The sequence below is a fragment of the Cetorhinus maximus genome, chromosome 33 (assembly GCF_964194155.1).
Source record: "Cetorhinus maximus chromosome 33, sCetMax3.hap1.1, whole genome shotgun sequence".
Lineage (NCBI taxonomy): Eukaryota > Metazoa > Chordata > Chondrichthyes > Lamniformes > Cetorhinidae > Cetorhinus > Cetorhinus maximus.
In genome coordinates, this window is record NC_135911.1 from 12,013,108 (window position 1) to 12,030,598 (window position 17,491).

Here is a 17,491-nt window from a genome sequence, read left to right on the forward strand (position 1 = left end):
AGTCCCAGAGCTTAGCGCCCAGGCAGCTGAAGGCACGGCCGCCATTAGTGGAGCGATGGAAAACGGGGGATGCTCCAGGGGCTTGAATTGGAGGAGCGCAGAGATCTCAGAGGGTTGTAGTGAAGGTTGCAGGTTACAATGACAGGGAGGGGCTGGAAGACAGTGGAGAGATGGGGAGGATTTGAGGGGTTGGAGAAAGTTAGAGATAAGGATGGTCGGAGGGACAAGAGGTTACAGAGATAGGGAGGCAATGAAAGGATTAGTAAGCAAGGATGAGAATATTAAAATTGAGGCATTACTGGACCGGAGGCTAATGTATGTCAGTGAGCAACATGGGGGTGATGTGTGAAAGGGACTTGGTGTGGGTGTTAGGATATGACGGCAGCAGAGTTTTGGATGGGCTGGAGATTAGAGGGTGGAATGTGGGACACTGCCCAGGAGAACATTGGAATAGTTGAGTCTGGAAGTAATAAACGCAGACATGAGGGCTTCAGCAGTAGATTAGCTGAATGGAGGGAGATGCATAAGTTAAATAGTGGATCTAATTCGCATTTGAACTGTAATGTTTTCTATTCCAGTTTGTCGAACCCCAGACCCAAGTGTAACTCCTGCAGTTGATCATTATAACCAACACAACACAACCGAAGGTAATACCGTGTGAAATTTTATAATGTTAGATGAGGGGTCAGCTGTGGTTCAGTGGCTTCAACACTCACCTGAGTCAGGTGGTCATGGGGCCAAATCCCCCTCCAAAAGACATGGGGAAAATTGAGCACAACACCTCCTAGGGTAGTGCCAGATGGGGCGGTGCCACTCCCTCTGGCTTCTCCCTGAGGGGCCATCTTTTTTATGGGCTGAGAAACCCAGGTTTCCATTTGCCTTCTCTGGTGGATGTACATGATCCCTAATCTCCAGCACAAGCTGGGTTTAGTTGAAGGCCCTTAATGCCTGAGCTTTAACCTTCCCACAGAAATGAAAGCAGTGATTTACTGGTCAGTGCTTCTTGTAAATCAAGCATCGCAGTGTAACCATGTGAAGCTTGGGATGTAATGTACCAGCAGGGAGGTTATATCTGTGGATAAATACTTACAATCTTTCCCTGGTGACTCGCCTGTGCCAGTTTCTGGGCTCCTTGGGGAGCAGCTTGTGCTGCCCTGTACCTACAAACGCAATGTCCCAGTCTCAGATTTACTGGTAATTTGGGGGACATCTCAGCATGAACATTTACACAAGTTCATCGGTGGGAATGACGATTTGACAGGACAAGACCCATGGTTCAGAAACAGAACAAAACTGTTCAAAGATCAACTGGAACAGGGCAGCTGGTTGGTTCTGATCTATGACCTCAGGAAGTCTGACATGAACCAGTATCAGTGTCAGATTTACAGGAACACGAGTGTGGGCTATTATTGGGAGCAAACTGATCTTGGTCATCTCTCTAAGAGGTGAGAGGTTTCTGTTTCAGGCATTCTGTATTTAATCTCTGTATAGGTTTGGTCGTTCAGTGGTTATGTTACTAGACTAGTAATACAGAGACCTGGACTAACAATCCAGAGGATGAGAGTTCAAATCCCAGCATGGCACTTCCAGAATTTAAATTCTCTTTGTTAAATAAAAATCTGGAAATATAAAGTTGGTTCCAATAAAAGTGACCCTGAAGCTGTTGGATTGTTGCAAAACCCCAACTGGTTGACGAATGTCCCTTTAGGGAAGGAAACCTGCCGTCCTTACCCAGTCTGGTCTCTATGTGACTCCAGTTCCACAATAACCTGGTTGACTTTTAACTGTCCTCTGACTTGCTCGGCCACTTCAATCAGAATCAAACCATGAGAAAAAAAGAGACTAAAATTGAACAGATCACTGGATGTGACCCAGTTATGGAATCAGGAAACAACCAAGACCCACCCAGCCCAGTGGACTCTGCAATATCCCCTCACTAACATCTGGGGACTTGTGGTAATGCTGGGAGAGCTGGGTGATATAGTCATACTCACTGATGGAAGGAGTTAACAGAGTTATCAAGCTGCCCCCCCTCAGCTGATGAATCAGTACTCCTGCATGTTGAATGCCACTTGGAGGAAGCACTGAGGGTAGCGAGGACACAGAATGTACTGAGTGAGGTCTTCAATGTCCATCACTAAGGCTGGGTCAGTAATAGCACCACTGACTGAGCAGACTGAGCCCTGAAGGACAGAGCTGTCAAACTGGGTGATGGAAGGAGTTAATGGAGCTATCAAGCTGCACTCACTCTCCAGCAAAGAGCTCTATCCATCTCCAGATGTTGGGGAGGTGGGGCCCATCACACCTCTCAGGCAGCCTTTACAAGACCCAGTGCACTTGCCTTGAAAGTGTATCCCAGTAGACCCGGGATCCTGGGGGGATTCTCTCCACAGGGGGATGTAGGCTGCTGGGAATGATCCTGCTCAGGGTAACTCTGGAAAACTTCCATTCTACCCCCCCACAGTTAATGCAACCCTGTTGGATTTTTCACTTTGCCGACCCTGTTCCTGATCCTTCCCGATCAGTTTGACCCAAATCCCGTTCCTCCCAGGATGTGTTTCCCTAAAGCCCGATAGAGTCTTTGAACATTTCTGCAGTTTGTTTCACACACAATACTAAACACATGATGTTTTCTTTAGAACACACACAGGTACCAGGTAAATCTGTTTCTAAACTACTGCATGTGTTTTCAGCTCTTACATTTGAACATGCTGCAGAGACAGGTAGTAACATTAGAATGTTTGAAATGCTGTGTGATATTTCACCATAGAATGATTCTGTGAGAGTGAGTGGTGTGGGTCACTGTTACCTGTAGCTGGCCCTTAAACTACTTGGAATTGTTATTTCTGTTTTTTGAATCTCACCTTCCTGTCCCTCAGATACAGAAGTGAGGATTCCTGCTTCCCACTAGCATTAGTGTCTCTGGAATCCTGTGTGGAAAGTCTGGGTACAATTTTAACCGAACCCTCCTATTGGGAAACTGACGGGATTGTGTGTAACGCTGGTTGAAGTCAGTGGGGAGTAATATTGACCTGGGTGTAAATCAGTGTTCCACCCAATCCCGTGGCTTTCCTTTCCTGATTTAATTAAAATTCCCGCTCTATTTCAGCGGACTGTTGGGTTTAACTGGAGGGAGGTTGCTGCTGGTCAGTGTCCAGTTATGTCGATTGGAAAGCATGTGTCCATCACATTGTGGGACAGTGTGTGCGTGCACGGAGCTGTGGGGTGGCCTGGTGTGTGTGTGATTATTGGTATCTAACCTCCCACATCCCTCCAGGACTAGAATTAACCAGGGATCTGTTTGTACTGGGGTTGGTTCTGAAACACTAGGTGCTGAAGGTCTCTGCTGTTAGTTTTGTTAGTGTGTCCCAGTCTGTTAATGTCTTCATTCTGTCCACAGATTCTGGACTCTCTACTAGAGCAAGAGTGGGATTGGGAATCGGAATTCCTTTTCTTCTTGTTGCTGTAATTGTGGTTTTCATATTCCAAACACGGCAAAGATGGTGAGTTCTAGAATGTTCCACGGCTCCCATTGTTAATTCCAGTTTAGTTTTATTACATTTAGTGTTGTGGAAATGTTGTGTACAGCGATACACTTTGAGCTGCCTGTGCTCATCTCTCTGGCCTCTTGACCATCCCCTGATTTCCATCACTGCACCATTGGCGGTCGTGATGTCAGCTGCCTGGGCCCTAAGCTCTGGAATTCCCTCGCTAAACCTCTCCTTTTCAGGCGCTCTTTAAAACCTACCACCTTTTGATCAAGACTTTGGTCACCTGTCCTAATATCTCCTTATGTGGCTCACGCTTTCCCCTGTTAGGCACCTTTGGACAATAAGGCTGCTATATAAATGCAAGTTCTTGCTCAATCTCAGCACCCTGTGACCCGGCCATCAGTGGTTTCCATCACTGACACAGCCATCTTGGATTTCCTTGTCTCCTTCAACATCCCCATCTCCCTGCCCACCTCTCACCCACCCAGCAGTGGGGAGGGGAAATTATTACAGACTCTCTAACTCTGTCCTCTGACTCTCCATCACGATATTTCTGTGTCTGTTAACCTGTTTGGTCACTGCTGGATTGGGCTTGAGCACATCAAGGAATATCCTGTCCATCTGTGGCTCCTCTCAATCCTTCAGGATCAGTCTGGAGAGCCCGGACACTCCCAACCTCCTCGTGTCTGATCTGATCCCCATCATCTTCAGCTCAGTGTTAACCGAGATCCTCATCAATTCTTCTTCTTCTCCAATATTGAGGTGAGCTGGCATTTTTCTATTTGTCTGGTGCCTCGGTCAGCACAGCTCCTGTGGAGTGTCCAGCTCTTGCCCATTGCCTCCCCTATGAGCCTCCTCTCCTCTACACTCTGTGCTCCATCACCGTGCAGCTCCTGTGACCCATTTTCCAGCTGCTATTGGTACCCAGGATGTTGAGTGTAATTTAATCGGTCTGTGCTCCTGAACGGCTCCTTTCCACACTTGTCCAAAGTGTTGGATTCTTTTAATGTCACCTGAACTCTGCTGGATTTTCTCTCCTAGGAATCGACACTCGAACAATCGAAATGAAGCATCTAAGGATGTTCCTTTGACAGGGGTGACCTGTCCAGATGAAACACGGGGCCTTGTGACAACAGCACCTGAGCATCAGGATGGAGCGGCTGGAGAACAAAACCTTCTGGGGAACGGGACTGTCCAGCACCGACTGAGTTTCCCCAGCACTGAGCCTGTGTCAGGGAGGGGAAAATCAGCCCAGAATGGATGATTGTTACATATGAACGTATAACCCTCTGCGCTGTGGAGGCTCCCCCACCAACACCACCACTGCCCTGCGGGTGCCAGCCCTCCCCCCATCTCTCTCTCTCCCCCCCCACAATGAGGCACCGTGGACTACGTGCTGAGGGATGTATTAGAGCTTGGGGGCAGCCGCCACAAAGGCGCAATGGGGAAAGGTCGCTGTCTAAGACCTTTCAGCTACAGTGCACCGAGGGGCTGGGAATTGTATAGACCCCTCGGGCTGTACGATTCAGACGGAAAGTATACAGTGAATACTAAATATATCATCATTGTATTGAAGCACCTCAGAGTGTTAACATGATGTATGTTGATAAAGTGAATAGCTTTGCACTGTCTGACTCTCGGTAATGACCATATTGAAATGTCTGTAATATTGATTCCATTGAAACACCTCATGTCCTGTGTGGAAAAGTGGAATATGATTGCATTTTTTGTGATGGCCATTTCGAAATGCCTTGTAATGTTTTTTCAAATACTTTATGAAAGTATATTGTTCCAAATAAAAATTTTGTATTTTATATCTTCAAAATGAAGTCAAAACAGGTCTGTGGGTCTGGATTTTTAATTTCATATGTTTCCCAGTTGGAGGAGATTCTGATCCTCCAGACGACCCTCAGAGAGAAATTTCTCATTTCTGTCTTAAATGGGCAACCTCTTATTTTTAAAGCATGAGCCCTAAATTCTAGATTCTCCCACAAGAGGAAACATCCTCTCCACATCCACCCTGTCAAGACCCCGCAGGATCTTACTCTTCGAGTCTGTTCAACCCACCCATTCCAGGTATTGGTCTGGTAAACCTTCTCTGAACTGCTTCCAACGCATTTACGTCCTTTCTTAAATAAGGAGACCGTTCAGTGCTTCCTTGTGGAGATCATAGTTCAGGATTGAAATCAGAATCACTTCCCACTGACCATGAGTCCTTGTCACCAACTTGTCATCAGTGAGTCTGAGATGATAATTTCAGAATGTCCAAATCAACATGAGATCAGGAAAAGGAATTGACCAATTTGGTATTTTAGGGACATTTATTTATTACACTGAATAAGTTCAATAATGTATTGGTACTTACAATTATATTTTGGACACTATTAAGTTTATACAAAAGTTCCCTGCCTTCCATGATCTTTACTGTCATCAGTGTAGAACATGATCTTGGAGAGTTTCCCAGTGCACCCCAGGGGTGGGATTACGAGGTTCGGGACTCTCCCTGGATGAACATCCTGTGTCACCAGCTGCTCTCCTTTGGTTGCTCAGGTCAATTCTTCCACAGGACCTCCACCCCTGGAATCGGGGAGAGATTGGTGCCTTCTCTCCACCCAGAAACTGAACTGGACTAGCCATATAAACACTGTGGCTACAAGAGCAGGACAGGGGCGGGGAATCCTGCGGCAAGTAACTCACCTCCTGACTCCCCAAAGTCTGTCCACCATCTACAAGGCACAAGTCAGGAGTCTCTGATGGAAACTCTCCACTTGCCCTGGATGAGTGTAGCTCCCACAACACTCAAGAAGCTTGACACCATCCAGGACAAAGCAGCCCGCTTGATGGCACCCCTTTTACAAATATTCACTCTCTCCACTACCGACGTACATTTGCAGCCGTATGTACCATCTACAAGATGCACTGGAGAAACTCTGTAACCTCTTCCAACCCCGTATAACCCTCCCTATCCTTGTAACCTCCTCCAGCCCCTACAAACCTCCCTACCTCTGTAACCTCTTCCAACCCTCCCTATCTCTGTAAACTCTTCCAACCCCTATAACCCTTCCTATCTCTATAACCTCCTCCAGCCCCTGCAACCCTCCCTATCTTTGTAACCTCCTCCAGCCCCTACAACCGTCCCTATCCCTTTAACCTCCTGCAGCCCATACAAACCTCCCTATCTCTGTAACCTCTTCCAACCCCCTATAACCCTCTCTATCTCTGTAACTTCCTCCAGCTTCTGTAACCCTCCCTATCTCTGTAACCTCTTCCAGCCCCAACAACCCTCCAAAATCTCTGCGCTCCTTTCAGCCCCTTGAGCATCCCCCGATTTCCATCGCTCCAACATTGGCGGCCGTGCCTTCAGCTGCCTGGGGCCCTAAACTCTGGAATTCCCATCCTAATCCTCTATCTCCCTTCCTTTAAGATGCCCCTTAAAAACTTCATTGTCTAAGCTTTTAGCCCCTAGTATCTGCTTAGGTGGCTCTGGATCAACTTTTGACTCATTTACAAAACCCTGATGTGCATAGGGGCACTTTTTTGCAGTATTAATGGCGCTATATAAATGCAAGTTGTTTTTTGTTGTTGTTCCTGTATTAAAGGGGTTCAGCCATTAGATGGCGCTGCTCATCCAAATTTCAAACTGAGCAGCGGCGCCACCAGGTGGGCAAAGGGCGGTATTGCAGAGACAACTTCAGCAACTTTCAAAACAAAGACTTGCATTTCCCTGGCGCCTTCACCTTCCCAGGATGGCTAAAGCTTTTCACAGCCAATTAAGTACTTTTCGAAAAGTATGTTCGCTGTAGTAATGTAGGAAACATGGTGGCCAATTTTCGGACAGCAAGCTCCCACAAACATCAATGTGATAATGACCCAGATCATGTTTTTTTAGTGATGTTGGTTGAGGGGTAAATATTGGCCCCAGGACACCGGGGAGACCTTCCCCCTGCTCTTCTTCCAAATAGTGGCTGTGGGATCTTTTACACCCACTAAGGAGGCAGATGGGGATCTCGTTTTAAAATTTCACCTGAAGGCCAACATCTCCTTTGGCACCGACCCTCCGACAGCGCGGCGCCCCCTCAGTGTTGATGGGGGGCAGCGGGTTTGGAGAGGGACCGGGAGGTAGGGGGCTGGTTGGAGAGGAACCAGGGTCATGGGGTGGGGAGAGGAAGCATGGACAGATGGAGGGGGGGAAGAGAAGGTGTTGGGGGGTGGGGAGAGAGGGAGTGAGGGGTGAAGAGAGGGAGTGGGGGAAGAGAGGGAGTGGGGGGGAAGAGAGGGAGTGGGGGGGAAGAGCGGGAGTGGGGGGGAAGAGAGGGAGTGGGGGGAAGGGAGGGTGTTGGGGGAAGAGAGGGAGTTGGGGGAAGAGAGGGAGTGGGGGAGAAGAGATGGAGTGTGGGGGGAATAGAGGGAGTTGGGGGAAGAGATGGAGCGGAGGAAGAGGGGGAGTGAGGGAAGAGGGGCTGTGGGGGTGAAGAGAGGGAGTGGGGGGGAAGAGAGGGAGTGGGGGGGAAGAGCGGGAGTGGGGGGGAAGAGAGGGAGTGGGGGGAAGGGAGGGTGTTGGGGGAAGAGAGGGAGTTGGGGGAAGAGAGGGAGTGGGGGAGAAGAGATGGAGTGTGGGGGGAATAGAGGGATTTGGGGGAAGAGATGGAGCGGAGGAAGAGGGGGAGTGAGGGAAGAGGGGCTGTGGGGGTGAAGAGAGGGAGTGGGGGGGGAAGAGAGGGAGTTGGGGGGAAGAGAGGGAGTGGTGGGGAAGAGAGGGAGTGGGGGGGGAAAGAGGGAGTTGGGGGGAAGAGAGGGAGTGGGGGTAAGAGAGGGAGTTGGGGTGGAAGAGAGGGAGTGTGGGGGAAGGGAGGGAGTGGGTGGGAAGAGAGGGAGTGGGGGGGAAGGGAGAGAGTGGGGGGGAAGAGAGGGAGTGGGGGGGGAAAGAGGGAGTTGGGGGGAAGAGAGGGAGTGGGGGTAAGAGAGGGAGTTGGGGGGAAGAGAGGGAGTGGCGGTAAGAGAGGGAGTGGGGGGTGAAGAGAGGGAGTGGGGGGGAAGGGAGGGAGTTGAGGGAAGAGAGGGAGTTGGGGGAAGAGAGGAAGTGGGGCGGAGAGAGGGAGTGGGGGGGAAGAGAGGGAGTTGGGGGAAGAGAGGGAGTGGAGGAAAAGGGGGAGTGGGGGAAGAGAGGGAGTGGGGGAAGAGAGGGAGTGGGAGGAAGAGAGGGAGTGGAGGAAGAGGGGGAGTGGGGGGTAAGAGAGGGAGTGGGGGGGAAGAGGGGGAGTGGGGGGGGAGAGAGGGAGTGGGGGAAGAGGGGGAGTGGGGGGTAAGAAGGGAGTGGGGGGAAGAGAGGGAGTGGGGGGTGAAGAGAGGGAGTGGGGGTGGAAGAGGGGGAGTGGGGGGGAAGAGAGGGAGTGGGGGGAAGAGGGGAGTGGGGGGGAAGAGAGGGAGTGGGGGGGAAGAGGGGGAGTGGGGAAGAGAGGGAGTTGGGGGGGGAAGAGAGGGAGTGGGGGGGTGAAGAGAGGGAGTGGGGGAAGAGGGGAGTGGGGGGGGAAGAGAGGGAGGGGGGGGAAGAGAGGGAGTGGGGGGGAAGAGAGGGAGTGGGGGAAGAGGGGGAGTAGGGGGGAAGAGAGGGAGTGGGGGGAAGAGGGGGATTGGGGGGAAGAGCGGGAGTGGGGGAAGAGAGGGAGTGGGGGGGAAGAGAGGGAGTGCGGGGAAGAGAGTGAGTGGGGGGGTAGAGAGGGAGTGGGGGGGAAGAGAGGGAGTGGGGGGGAAGAGAGGGAGTGGGGGGGAAGAGGGGGAGTGGAGACTCTCTGTAATGACCATATTGAGATGTCTGTAATATTGATTCCATTGAAATACCTCATGACCTGTTTGGAAATGTGGAATATGATTGGCCATCACAAAACATGCATTTTGAAATGCCCCCTCAGTACTGACCCTCCGACAGCGCGTAGCCCCCTCAGTACTGACCCTCCGACAGCGCGGAGCCCCCTCAGTACTGACCCTCCGACAGCACGGAGCCCCCTCAGTGTCAACCCTCCGGCAGCGCGGAGCCCCCTCAGTACTGACCCTCCGACAGCGCGGAGCCCCCTCAGTACTGACCCTCCGACAGCGCGGAGCCCCCTCAGTGTCGACCCTCCGACAGCGCGGAGCCCCCTCAGTGTCGACCCTCCGACAGCGCGTAGCCCCCTCAGTACTGACCCTCCGACAGCGCGGAGCCCCCTCAGTACTGACCCTCCGACAGCGCGGAGCCCCCTCAGTACTGACCCTCTGACAGCGCGGAGCCCCCTCAGTGTCGACCCTCCGACAGCGCGGAGCCCCCTCAGTACTGACCCTCCGACAGAGCGGAGCCCCCTCAGTACTGACCCTCCGACAGGAGAATGTATTAATAGCAGAACGAGGGTTTGCAGTCGGTGAAAGAACAACATGGAAGAAGTGACAGATGGTCCTTTGGGGTGGGGCGAGGGGACATTGGAAGCGAGAAGGATAGCAAGTGCGGTAAAAAAGGGGATAAATCAATGAATAAAAATGAGCTAAAACAATAAAAGCACTTTCATGACTGGAAGTTGTTGAAGTCCATGTTAAGTCTGCTGTTTCTCCAGTTTGCTGTTCTGCTTTGGTGGCTCGGGTCAATTCTTCCACAAGTCCTCCAACCCTGCAATTGGGGAGAAATTGGTGCCTTCTCTCCACCCAGAAACTGAACTGGACTAGCCATATAAACACCGTGGCTACAAGAGCTGGCCAGGGGCTGGGAATCCTGCGGTGAGTAACTCACCTCCTGACTCCCCAAAGCCTGTCCACCATCTACAAGGTGCAAGTCAGGAGTGTGATGGAATACTCCCCACTTGCCCTGGATGAGTGCAGCTCCCACAACACCCAAGAAGCTCAACACCATCCAGGACAAAGCAGCCCCGCTTGATTGGAACCCCATCCACAAACGTTCACTTTCTCCACCACCGACGCACTGTAGCAGCAGCGTGTGTACCATCTACAAGATGTACTGGAGAAACTCACCAAGGCTCCTTAGACAGCACCTTCCAAACCCACCACCACTACCATCTAGAAGGACAAGGGCAGCAGATAGTTGGGAAGACCACCACCTGGAAGTTCCCCTCTAAGCCACTCACCGTCCTGACTTGCAAATCCATCGGCCGTTCCTTCACTGTCGCTGGGTCAAAATCCTGGAGCTCCCTCCCTGACAGCACTGTGGGTGTACCTACACCACATGGACTGCAGCAGTTCAAGGAGGCAGCTCATCACCACCTTCTAAAGGGGCAATTAGGGATGGGCAATAAATGCTGGCCCGGCCAATGACGCCCACATGAATGAATTAAAAAATCCCACTCCCTCCCCCACCCTAACGAGTGACCAGTATTGTTCCATGAAAGTCCCAAAGTGCCTCAGCTGATGAACACATGGAGTTGTCCAAAAGGAGGAAATCAGTATTCCAATCTTTACAGAAACTCACACCACCCTGGGAATGTTGTTTGAACAAAATGGTTTAATTTATTTTACACAAAAGAAAAAAGAAATTTAATGAGACATTCAGAATAAGCCATTTAACTCGCGCTTAACTGACGGTCAATAAATACTGAGTTTTATAAAAGTTTCTCCCATTCACCAGTTGGGGAGCAGTAACACTGTGTTGGTCCGCTGTGATTTTTCTCCAATATCTGTAAAGACTTGGAGAGACATGAACTGGGTGAGGGTCTGGGCAAGGGGCTTCCACTCACCCCACTGGGGAGCTTGTGTCCCTGGGTTACTGGGGTGGAAACACAAGTCACTGTTTGAGGGTGGGAATGGGCAATGGCAGCAGGAGGGCAGACCAGGGGTTCACTGTGTTAACACACTGCGGCCTTTGGTATGAATCAACACAGCAAGCTGATTCAGGAGGCCATTCAGAGATAGGGACCCTTCCCCTAACCTGGGAGAAAGATACAGGAACACTATTCCCACATTAAGGAAGAAGAGCTAAAAAATCCCAGGGATCCAGAGTTGTTCCTCAACACCTCATCCTCAGGAAACAATTCCCCAAATCCCTTTTAAACAATTTTTGGATTTAAAAAATTTAAATTGCTCAATGTATATTGCACAGAAAACACACTCTTTTGAGTGCTAGAGTTTGTCCTAATGTCTTCAGCAATCCATTCGCCAGGCACCTTCTGGAGCCTCACTCAGTGGATGTTGATGGGCTATTTGGCTATGATAAGCATCACAGCTAAGTTTCTTACACAAGAGAGGCTCTGAGATTTCAACAGGAGCGAATGGAGAGTGATCAGCAGCAGGAAATAAAATAAAAGTGCAAAAACATTAAATATTCCACAAGCCAGATAGATGATAATTTAACAAATACATATTAACAGAGACTCTGGGGTATTTCACACACTCACCCTGTAAACATGATAAATAACAATCACCTGTCAGGCAATGTGGACACACCTCATATTTTCAAAGATACCTGAGTTTTTCGTACAGATTAATAATACAGAGACGGCTTCAATTATATATAAAGTATACACAGACCCACAGGAGCAGCAGTGTAAACCCACAAACACACATAGGCAGTGTGGGCCTTACACACACACGTGAGTAGTGAATGTTATATACAGCAACATTTCTCTCTGACTCATTCACACACACACACCTCGCTCACACACACACTACGCTCACACACACACACACACACCGCGCTCACACACACACCTCGCTCACAGTCACACACACACACACACACACACACACCGCGCTCACACACACACCACGCTCACAGACACACACACTCCGCGCTCACACACACACCGCGCTCACACACACACAGCTCAGCCACTTGCAAACATGCCCATGGGTGTTAGAATGGAGCAGTTAAGCACAGGGTTGGCACAGCTCAGTGTGAGCGAGGTATCCGATCCCTCTGCTAGCCAGGACCTTCATCACTTGTGCCTTTTGCCGATCTTCGAGCAGTGGGCCTGCACCTGAGGCAGGAGGAAGCCTGGGGGAGGTTGCAGGGCCTTGTCCAGTCCGGGTATCAAGTAGTAGCTGATGAGGGGGACGGGTTGGTAGAATGTGGCATACTGCACCGGCTTATGAGGGTACAGAGGCCACGCAGCGGTGCACTGGGAGAAACTTCCAGAAACCTAAGGGAAAAAATTATTGAAGCAATTAAACATGACAAATCACACACACAAGCTCCATTTAATCCCCAGCCCCATCTCCACAAGCCACATGCAAGGACTTGCATTTCTCTAGCGCCTTTCCCCAACTCAGGACGTCCCATAGTGTTTCACAGCCAATGAAGTAATTTATGTGAAGTGTGGTCACTGTTGTAAATAGAGGAAATGTGGGCAGCCAACTATTGCACAGCCAGTTCCCACAGATAGAAAGAGAGACAGACTGTGTTCGGGAGGGAGTGAGTGAGTTTAGGGAGGGAATTCCAGAGTTTAGGGCCCCCAGGCAGCTGAAGACATGGCCACCAATGGCAGAGCGATGGGAAGCGGGGGATGGTCAAGAGGCCAGAATTGGAGGAGCGCAGAGATCTCAGAGGGTTGTAGGGGCTGGAAGAGGTTACAGAGATAGGGAGGGTTGTAGGGGCTGGAGGAGATTACGGAGATAGGGAGGGTTGTAGGGGCTGGAGGAGGTTACAGAGATAGGGTTGTAGGGGCTGGAGGAGGTTACAGAGATAGGGAGGGTTGTAGGGGCTGGAAAAGGTAAATGAGATAGGGTTGTAGGGGCTGGAGGAGATTACGGAGATAGGGCGGGTTGTAGGGGCTGGAGGAGGTTACAGAGATAGGGTTGTAGGGGCTGGAGGAGGTTACAGAGATAGGGAGGGTTGTAGGGGCTGGAAAAGGTAAAAGAGATAGGGTTGTAGGGGCTGGAGGAGATTACGGAGATAGGGCGGGATGTAGGGGCTGGAGGAGGTTATAGAGATAGGGTTGTAGGGGCTGGAGGAGGTTACAGAGATAGGGAGGGTTGTAGGGGCTGGAAAAGGTAAAAGAGATAGGGTTGTAGGGGCTGGAGGAGATTACGGAGATAGGGCGGGTTGGGGCTGGAGGAGGTTATGGTGATAGGGAGGGTTGTAGGGGCTGGAGGAGGTTACAGAGATAGGGTTGTAGGGGCTGGAGGAGATTACGGAGATAGGGCGGGTTGGGGCTGGAGGAGGTTATGGTGATAGGGAGGGTTGTAGGGGCTGGAGGAGGTTACAGAGATAGGGTTGTAGGGGCTGGTGGAGGTTACAGAGATAGGGTTGTAGGGGCTGGAGGAGGTTACGGAGATAGGGAGGGTTCCAGGGGTTTATAGAAATAGGGAGGGGTGAGGAAGGATTTGAAATAAGGATGAGATTTTTTTTTAAAAACGGAGGTGTTGCTGGACCAGGAGCCAGTGTAGGTCAGTGAGCGACAGGATAGTGATGGGTGAACGGGACTCAATGTGAGTTAGGGTCTGGGGGCAGTTGAGTTTTTGATGAGTTTCCAGGGGTAGAAGGTGGGAGATTGGCCCGGAGAGTATTGGAACCATTCACTCCGACCCCTCCCAGCACTGGGTGCTCAATATTCTCTTTACCTTGCCAGTAGCTTCAGCTGTTTTTGCTGCAGTTTCCTTCACTGTTTGACCTTTGGCATGTTCCCCTTCATCTGACGAAGTCTCCGAGTGGCAGTCAGGTGTGCTGCACTCCGAGGACGCGCTGCCTTGCTCAGAGTCTAACGATGCCGCCCTCCTGGAGTCTTGTCCAAACTGAGCGACAGTGAAAGGCAGACTCCCATCACTACACCTGCAGGAATTTCAAATGAAGATTTAGTGGGAATCGGGTCAGGCAGCAACACGCGAGACACAGCCACTAACAACCTGGTATAAACAACAAACACCCACACAAACTGGCAGAACACAGCCGAGGGAAGGTTTACCGTACAGTGAAGGAGAGACAGAGAGCACACCAGTGAGAGAGAGAGACAGACAGACACAATTCCCCCTTTGGAAGTTCCTGTTGAATCTGCATCCACCCCCCTTTCAGGCAGCGCCTTCCAGATCACAACAACTCGCTGTGTAAAAAAAATTCTCATCTCCCCCTCTGGTTCCGATTCCCTTCAATCTGTGTCCCTCTGGTTACCGACCCTCCTGCCACTGGAAACACTTTCTCCTTATTGACTCTATCCAAACCCCCTCATGATTTTGAACGCCTCGATTCAATCTCCCCCTTAACCTTCTCTGCTCTAAGGAGAACAATCCCAGCTTCCCCAGTCTCTCCACATGAACTGAAGTCCCTCTTCCCTGGCGCCATTCGAGTCAATCTCCCCCTCACCCTCCCCAAGGCCTCGCCTTCCCTCCTAAAGTGTGAGGCAGTGGGAATCGGACACAATTCTCCAGATGAGCTCCTTGTGTTTGTCTCTGAGGTGACTGTGTTGCTAAACCATCCAGGTGAAGACTTACCTGCAGCACACCTCCTGGGGATCAATCCACAACGTAATCTCTTTGGGCAGTCTCAACTGGTTATATTCCAGATCACAGTCTTGACAAGCGAGCAACAAGGATGGGTCTGCTTTATGTTTCCTGTTTATCCGAATGCATCTACCAGGGAGAGAAAAAATATACTGAAGGATCCAAGAGGACAGACATTAGACCATCCAGAACCCTACTGGCCCTTTTCCCAAGTTGTACCAAGTCCTGTTCAGCCTTCACCCCGTCACTCACTGACATACATTAGCTCCCAGTCCAACAACGCCTCCATTTTAAAACTTTCATCCTTGTTTTCAAAACTGTCCCCACAAACCACCCTATCTCTGTAACCTCCTCCAGTCCCTACAACCCTCCCTATCTCTGTAACCTCCTCCAGCCCCTACAACCCTCCCTATCTCTATAACCTCCTCCAGCCCCTAAAACCCTCCTTATCTCTGTAACCTCCGCCAGCTTCTATAACCCTCCCTATCTCTGTAACCTCCTCCAGCCTCTACAACCCTCCCTACCTCTGTAACCTCCTCCAGCCTCTACAACCCTCCCTATCTCTGTAACCTCCTCCAGCCTCTACAACCCTCCCTACCTCTGTAACCACCTCCAGCCCCTAAAACCCTCCCTATCTCTGTAACTTCCTCCAGTCCCTACAACCCTCCCCATCTCTGTAACCTCCTCCAGCCCCAACAACCCTCCCTATCTCTGTAACCTCCTCCAGTCCCTACAACCCTCCCCATCTCTGTAACCTCCTCCAGCCCCAACAACCCTCCCTATCTCTGTAACCTCCTCCAGCCCCTAAAACACTCCCTATCTCTGTAATCTCCTCCAGACCGACAACCCTCCAAAATCTCTGTGTTCCTCCAATTGCAGCCCCTTGAGCATCCCCTGATTTCCATCGCTCCACCATTGGTGGCCGTGCCTTCAGCTGCCTGGGGCCCTAAACTCTGGGATTCCCTCCCGAGACCTCTCCACCTCCATCTCCCTTCCTTTAAGATGCCCCTAAAATTTCATTGTCTCAGCTTTAAAGGGGCTTTAAGCGGTTCAGCTGCTCATCCAAATTTAAAACTGAGCAGCGGCGCCACCAGGTGGGGAAACGGCGGTATTGCAGGGACAACTTCGAGCAACTTTCAAAACAAAGACAATCAATGAACTCTCTCCCCCATCCCCACCGCCTTTCCGATCCCCCTTTTCTCCAATAATTTATATAGATTTTTCTTTTCCCACCTATTTCCATTATTTTTAAATGTATTTCCATCAATTGTTTTATCTCTTACCTTCTAGCCTATTTCGATCCCTTCCCCCCACCCCACCCCCACTAGGGCTACCTGGTACCTTGCTCGTCCTGCTTTCTACCCTTAATGTCCCCATTAGCACATTCCTTAGATAATATCACCACTGTCACCACCTCTTTGCCCTTTAGTCTATGACATCTTTTGGTTATCTCCACCTTATCACTGGCCCTCGAGCCAGCTGTACCTGTCCCACCCCCTCTTAAACCTCCTTATATTTCACCTCTTTTCTATTTTTCCTTAGTTCTGTTGAAGAATCATACGGACTCGAAACGTTAACTGTTTTCCTCTCTGCAGATGCTGCCAGGCCTGCTGAGTTTTTCCAGGTATTTTTGTTTTTGTTTTGGATTTCCAGCATCTGCAGTTTTTTTGCTTTTTTCAAAACAAAGACTTGCATTTCTCTGGCGCCTTCACCACCCCAGGATGTCCCAAAACCTTTCACAGCCAATTAAATACTCATTCAAAAGTATGTTCACTGTGTAATGTCGGAGACGTGGCGGCCAATTTGTGCACAGCAAGCTCCCACAAACATTAATGTGATAATGACCCAGTTCATCTGTTTTTTTAGTGATGTTGGTTGAGGGGTAAATATTGGCCCCAGGACCTTCCCCCTGCTCCTCTTCCAAATAGTGGCCGTGGGATCGTTTACACCCACCAAGGAGGCAGACGGGAACTTTGGTTTAAAGTTTCACCTGAAGGCCAGCATCTCCTTTGGCACCGACCCTCTGACAGCGCGGCGCCCCCTCGGCACTGGCACTGTGGAGTGTCGGCCTGGATTATGGGGCTGAAGTCTCTGGGGTGGTGGCTCAAACCCAGGACTTGTTCCATCTGCTCTCGCAAGTGGATGGACAATGTCCCTCAGCGCAATGCAAGAAATAGTGAGGAGGGTCCTCCCTGGTGTGCTGTCCAATATTTAATGCTCTTTCAGGGGGAAGCTGGATAAAAACATGGGGCGGGCAGGGGGCAAGGAATAGAAGGATATGGTGATGGGGTGAGATGAACAGGGTGTGGGAGGAGGCTCGTGTGGAGCAGAAACACTGGCATGGAGCAGATGGGCTGAATGGCCCGTTTCTGTGCTGTTATATTCTAGCCATTGTACTGGGTGGCTCTGCTGTTTGCTTACCTGTATGCTTGTCCTTTGCTGGGATTGGCTGGGTACCAGTGATTCTGGTATTTTCGGTACAGTATCGCAGTGAGCTTCTCCCCAAACTCCTCGATCTTTTCCTGATGTAGCCTGCTGCGATTCCTGACCATGCTGACCAGGAAGGACACTCCGGCTCCGATCTCCTCCTTCAT

The 17,491-nt window shown here is 50.5% G+C and overlaps 1 protein-coding gene and 1 long non-coding RNA gene across 2 annotated transcripts; one reads left to right on the top strand and one right to left on the bottom strand.

Moving 5' to 3' along the window:
* The first annotated feature begins 2,650 nt into the window (after nucleotides 1-2,650).
* LOC144671630 (uncharacterized) lies at nucleotides 2,651-5,323 on the top strand. The gene is made up of 3 exons (XR_013573970.1): nucleotides 2,651-2,723; nucleotides 3,137-3,503; nucleotides 4,533-5,323. It is a non-coding gene; the product is annotated as an uncharacterized LOC144671630 (long non-coding RNA).
* A 6,940-nt stretch (nucleotides 5,324-12,263) lies between these two features.
* Nucleotides 12,264-17,491, bottom strand: LOC144671588 (protein BTG3-like). The gene is made up of 4 exons (XM_078533546.1): nucleotides 17,319-17,491; nucleotides 14,889-15,026; nucleotides 14,025-14,232; nucleotides 12,264-12,604 (listed from the first exon to the last, which is right to left on the bottom strand). The coding sequence occupies exons 1-4, from the start codon at nucleotides 17,489-17,491 to the stop codon at nucleotides 12,401-12,403; spliced, it is 723 nt and encodes a 240-aa protein (XP_078389672.1). The 3' UTR covers nucleotides 12,264-12,400.

Bases quoted from the DNA above. Each gene is read 5' to 3' on its own strand.
- LOC144671588 (XM_078533546.1), bottom strand. From the start codon at position 17,491: ATGAAGGAGGAGATCGGAGCCGGAGTGTCCTTCCTGGTCAGCATGGTC. The intron at 15,027-17,318 runs GTAAGCAAACAG...TCTCCCTGGTAG, and splicing joins AGCAAAGGACAAGCATACAG to ATGCATTCGGATAAACAGGA. The intron at 12,605-14,024 runs GTAAAGAGAATA...TTTTTCCCTTAG, and splicing joins CAGCTGAAGCTACTGGCAAG to GTTTCTGGAAGTTTCTCCCA.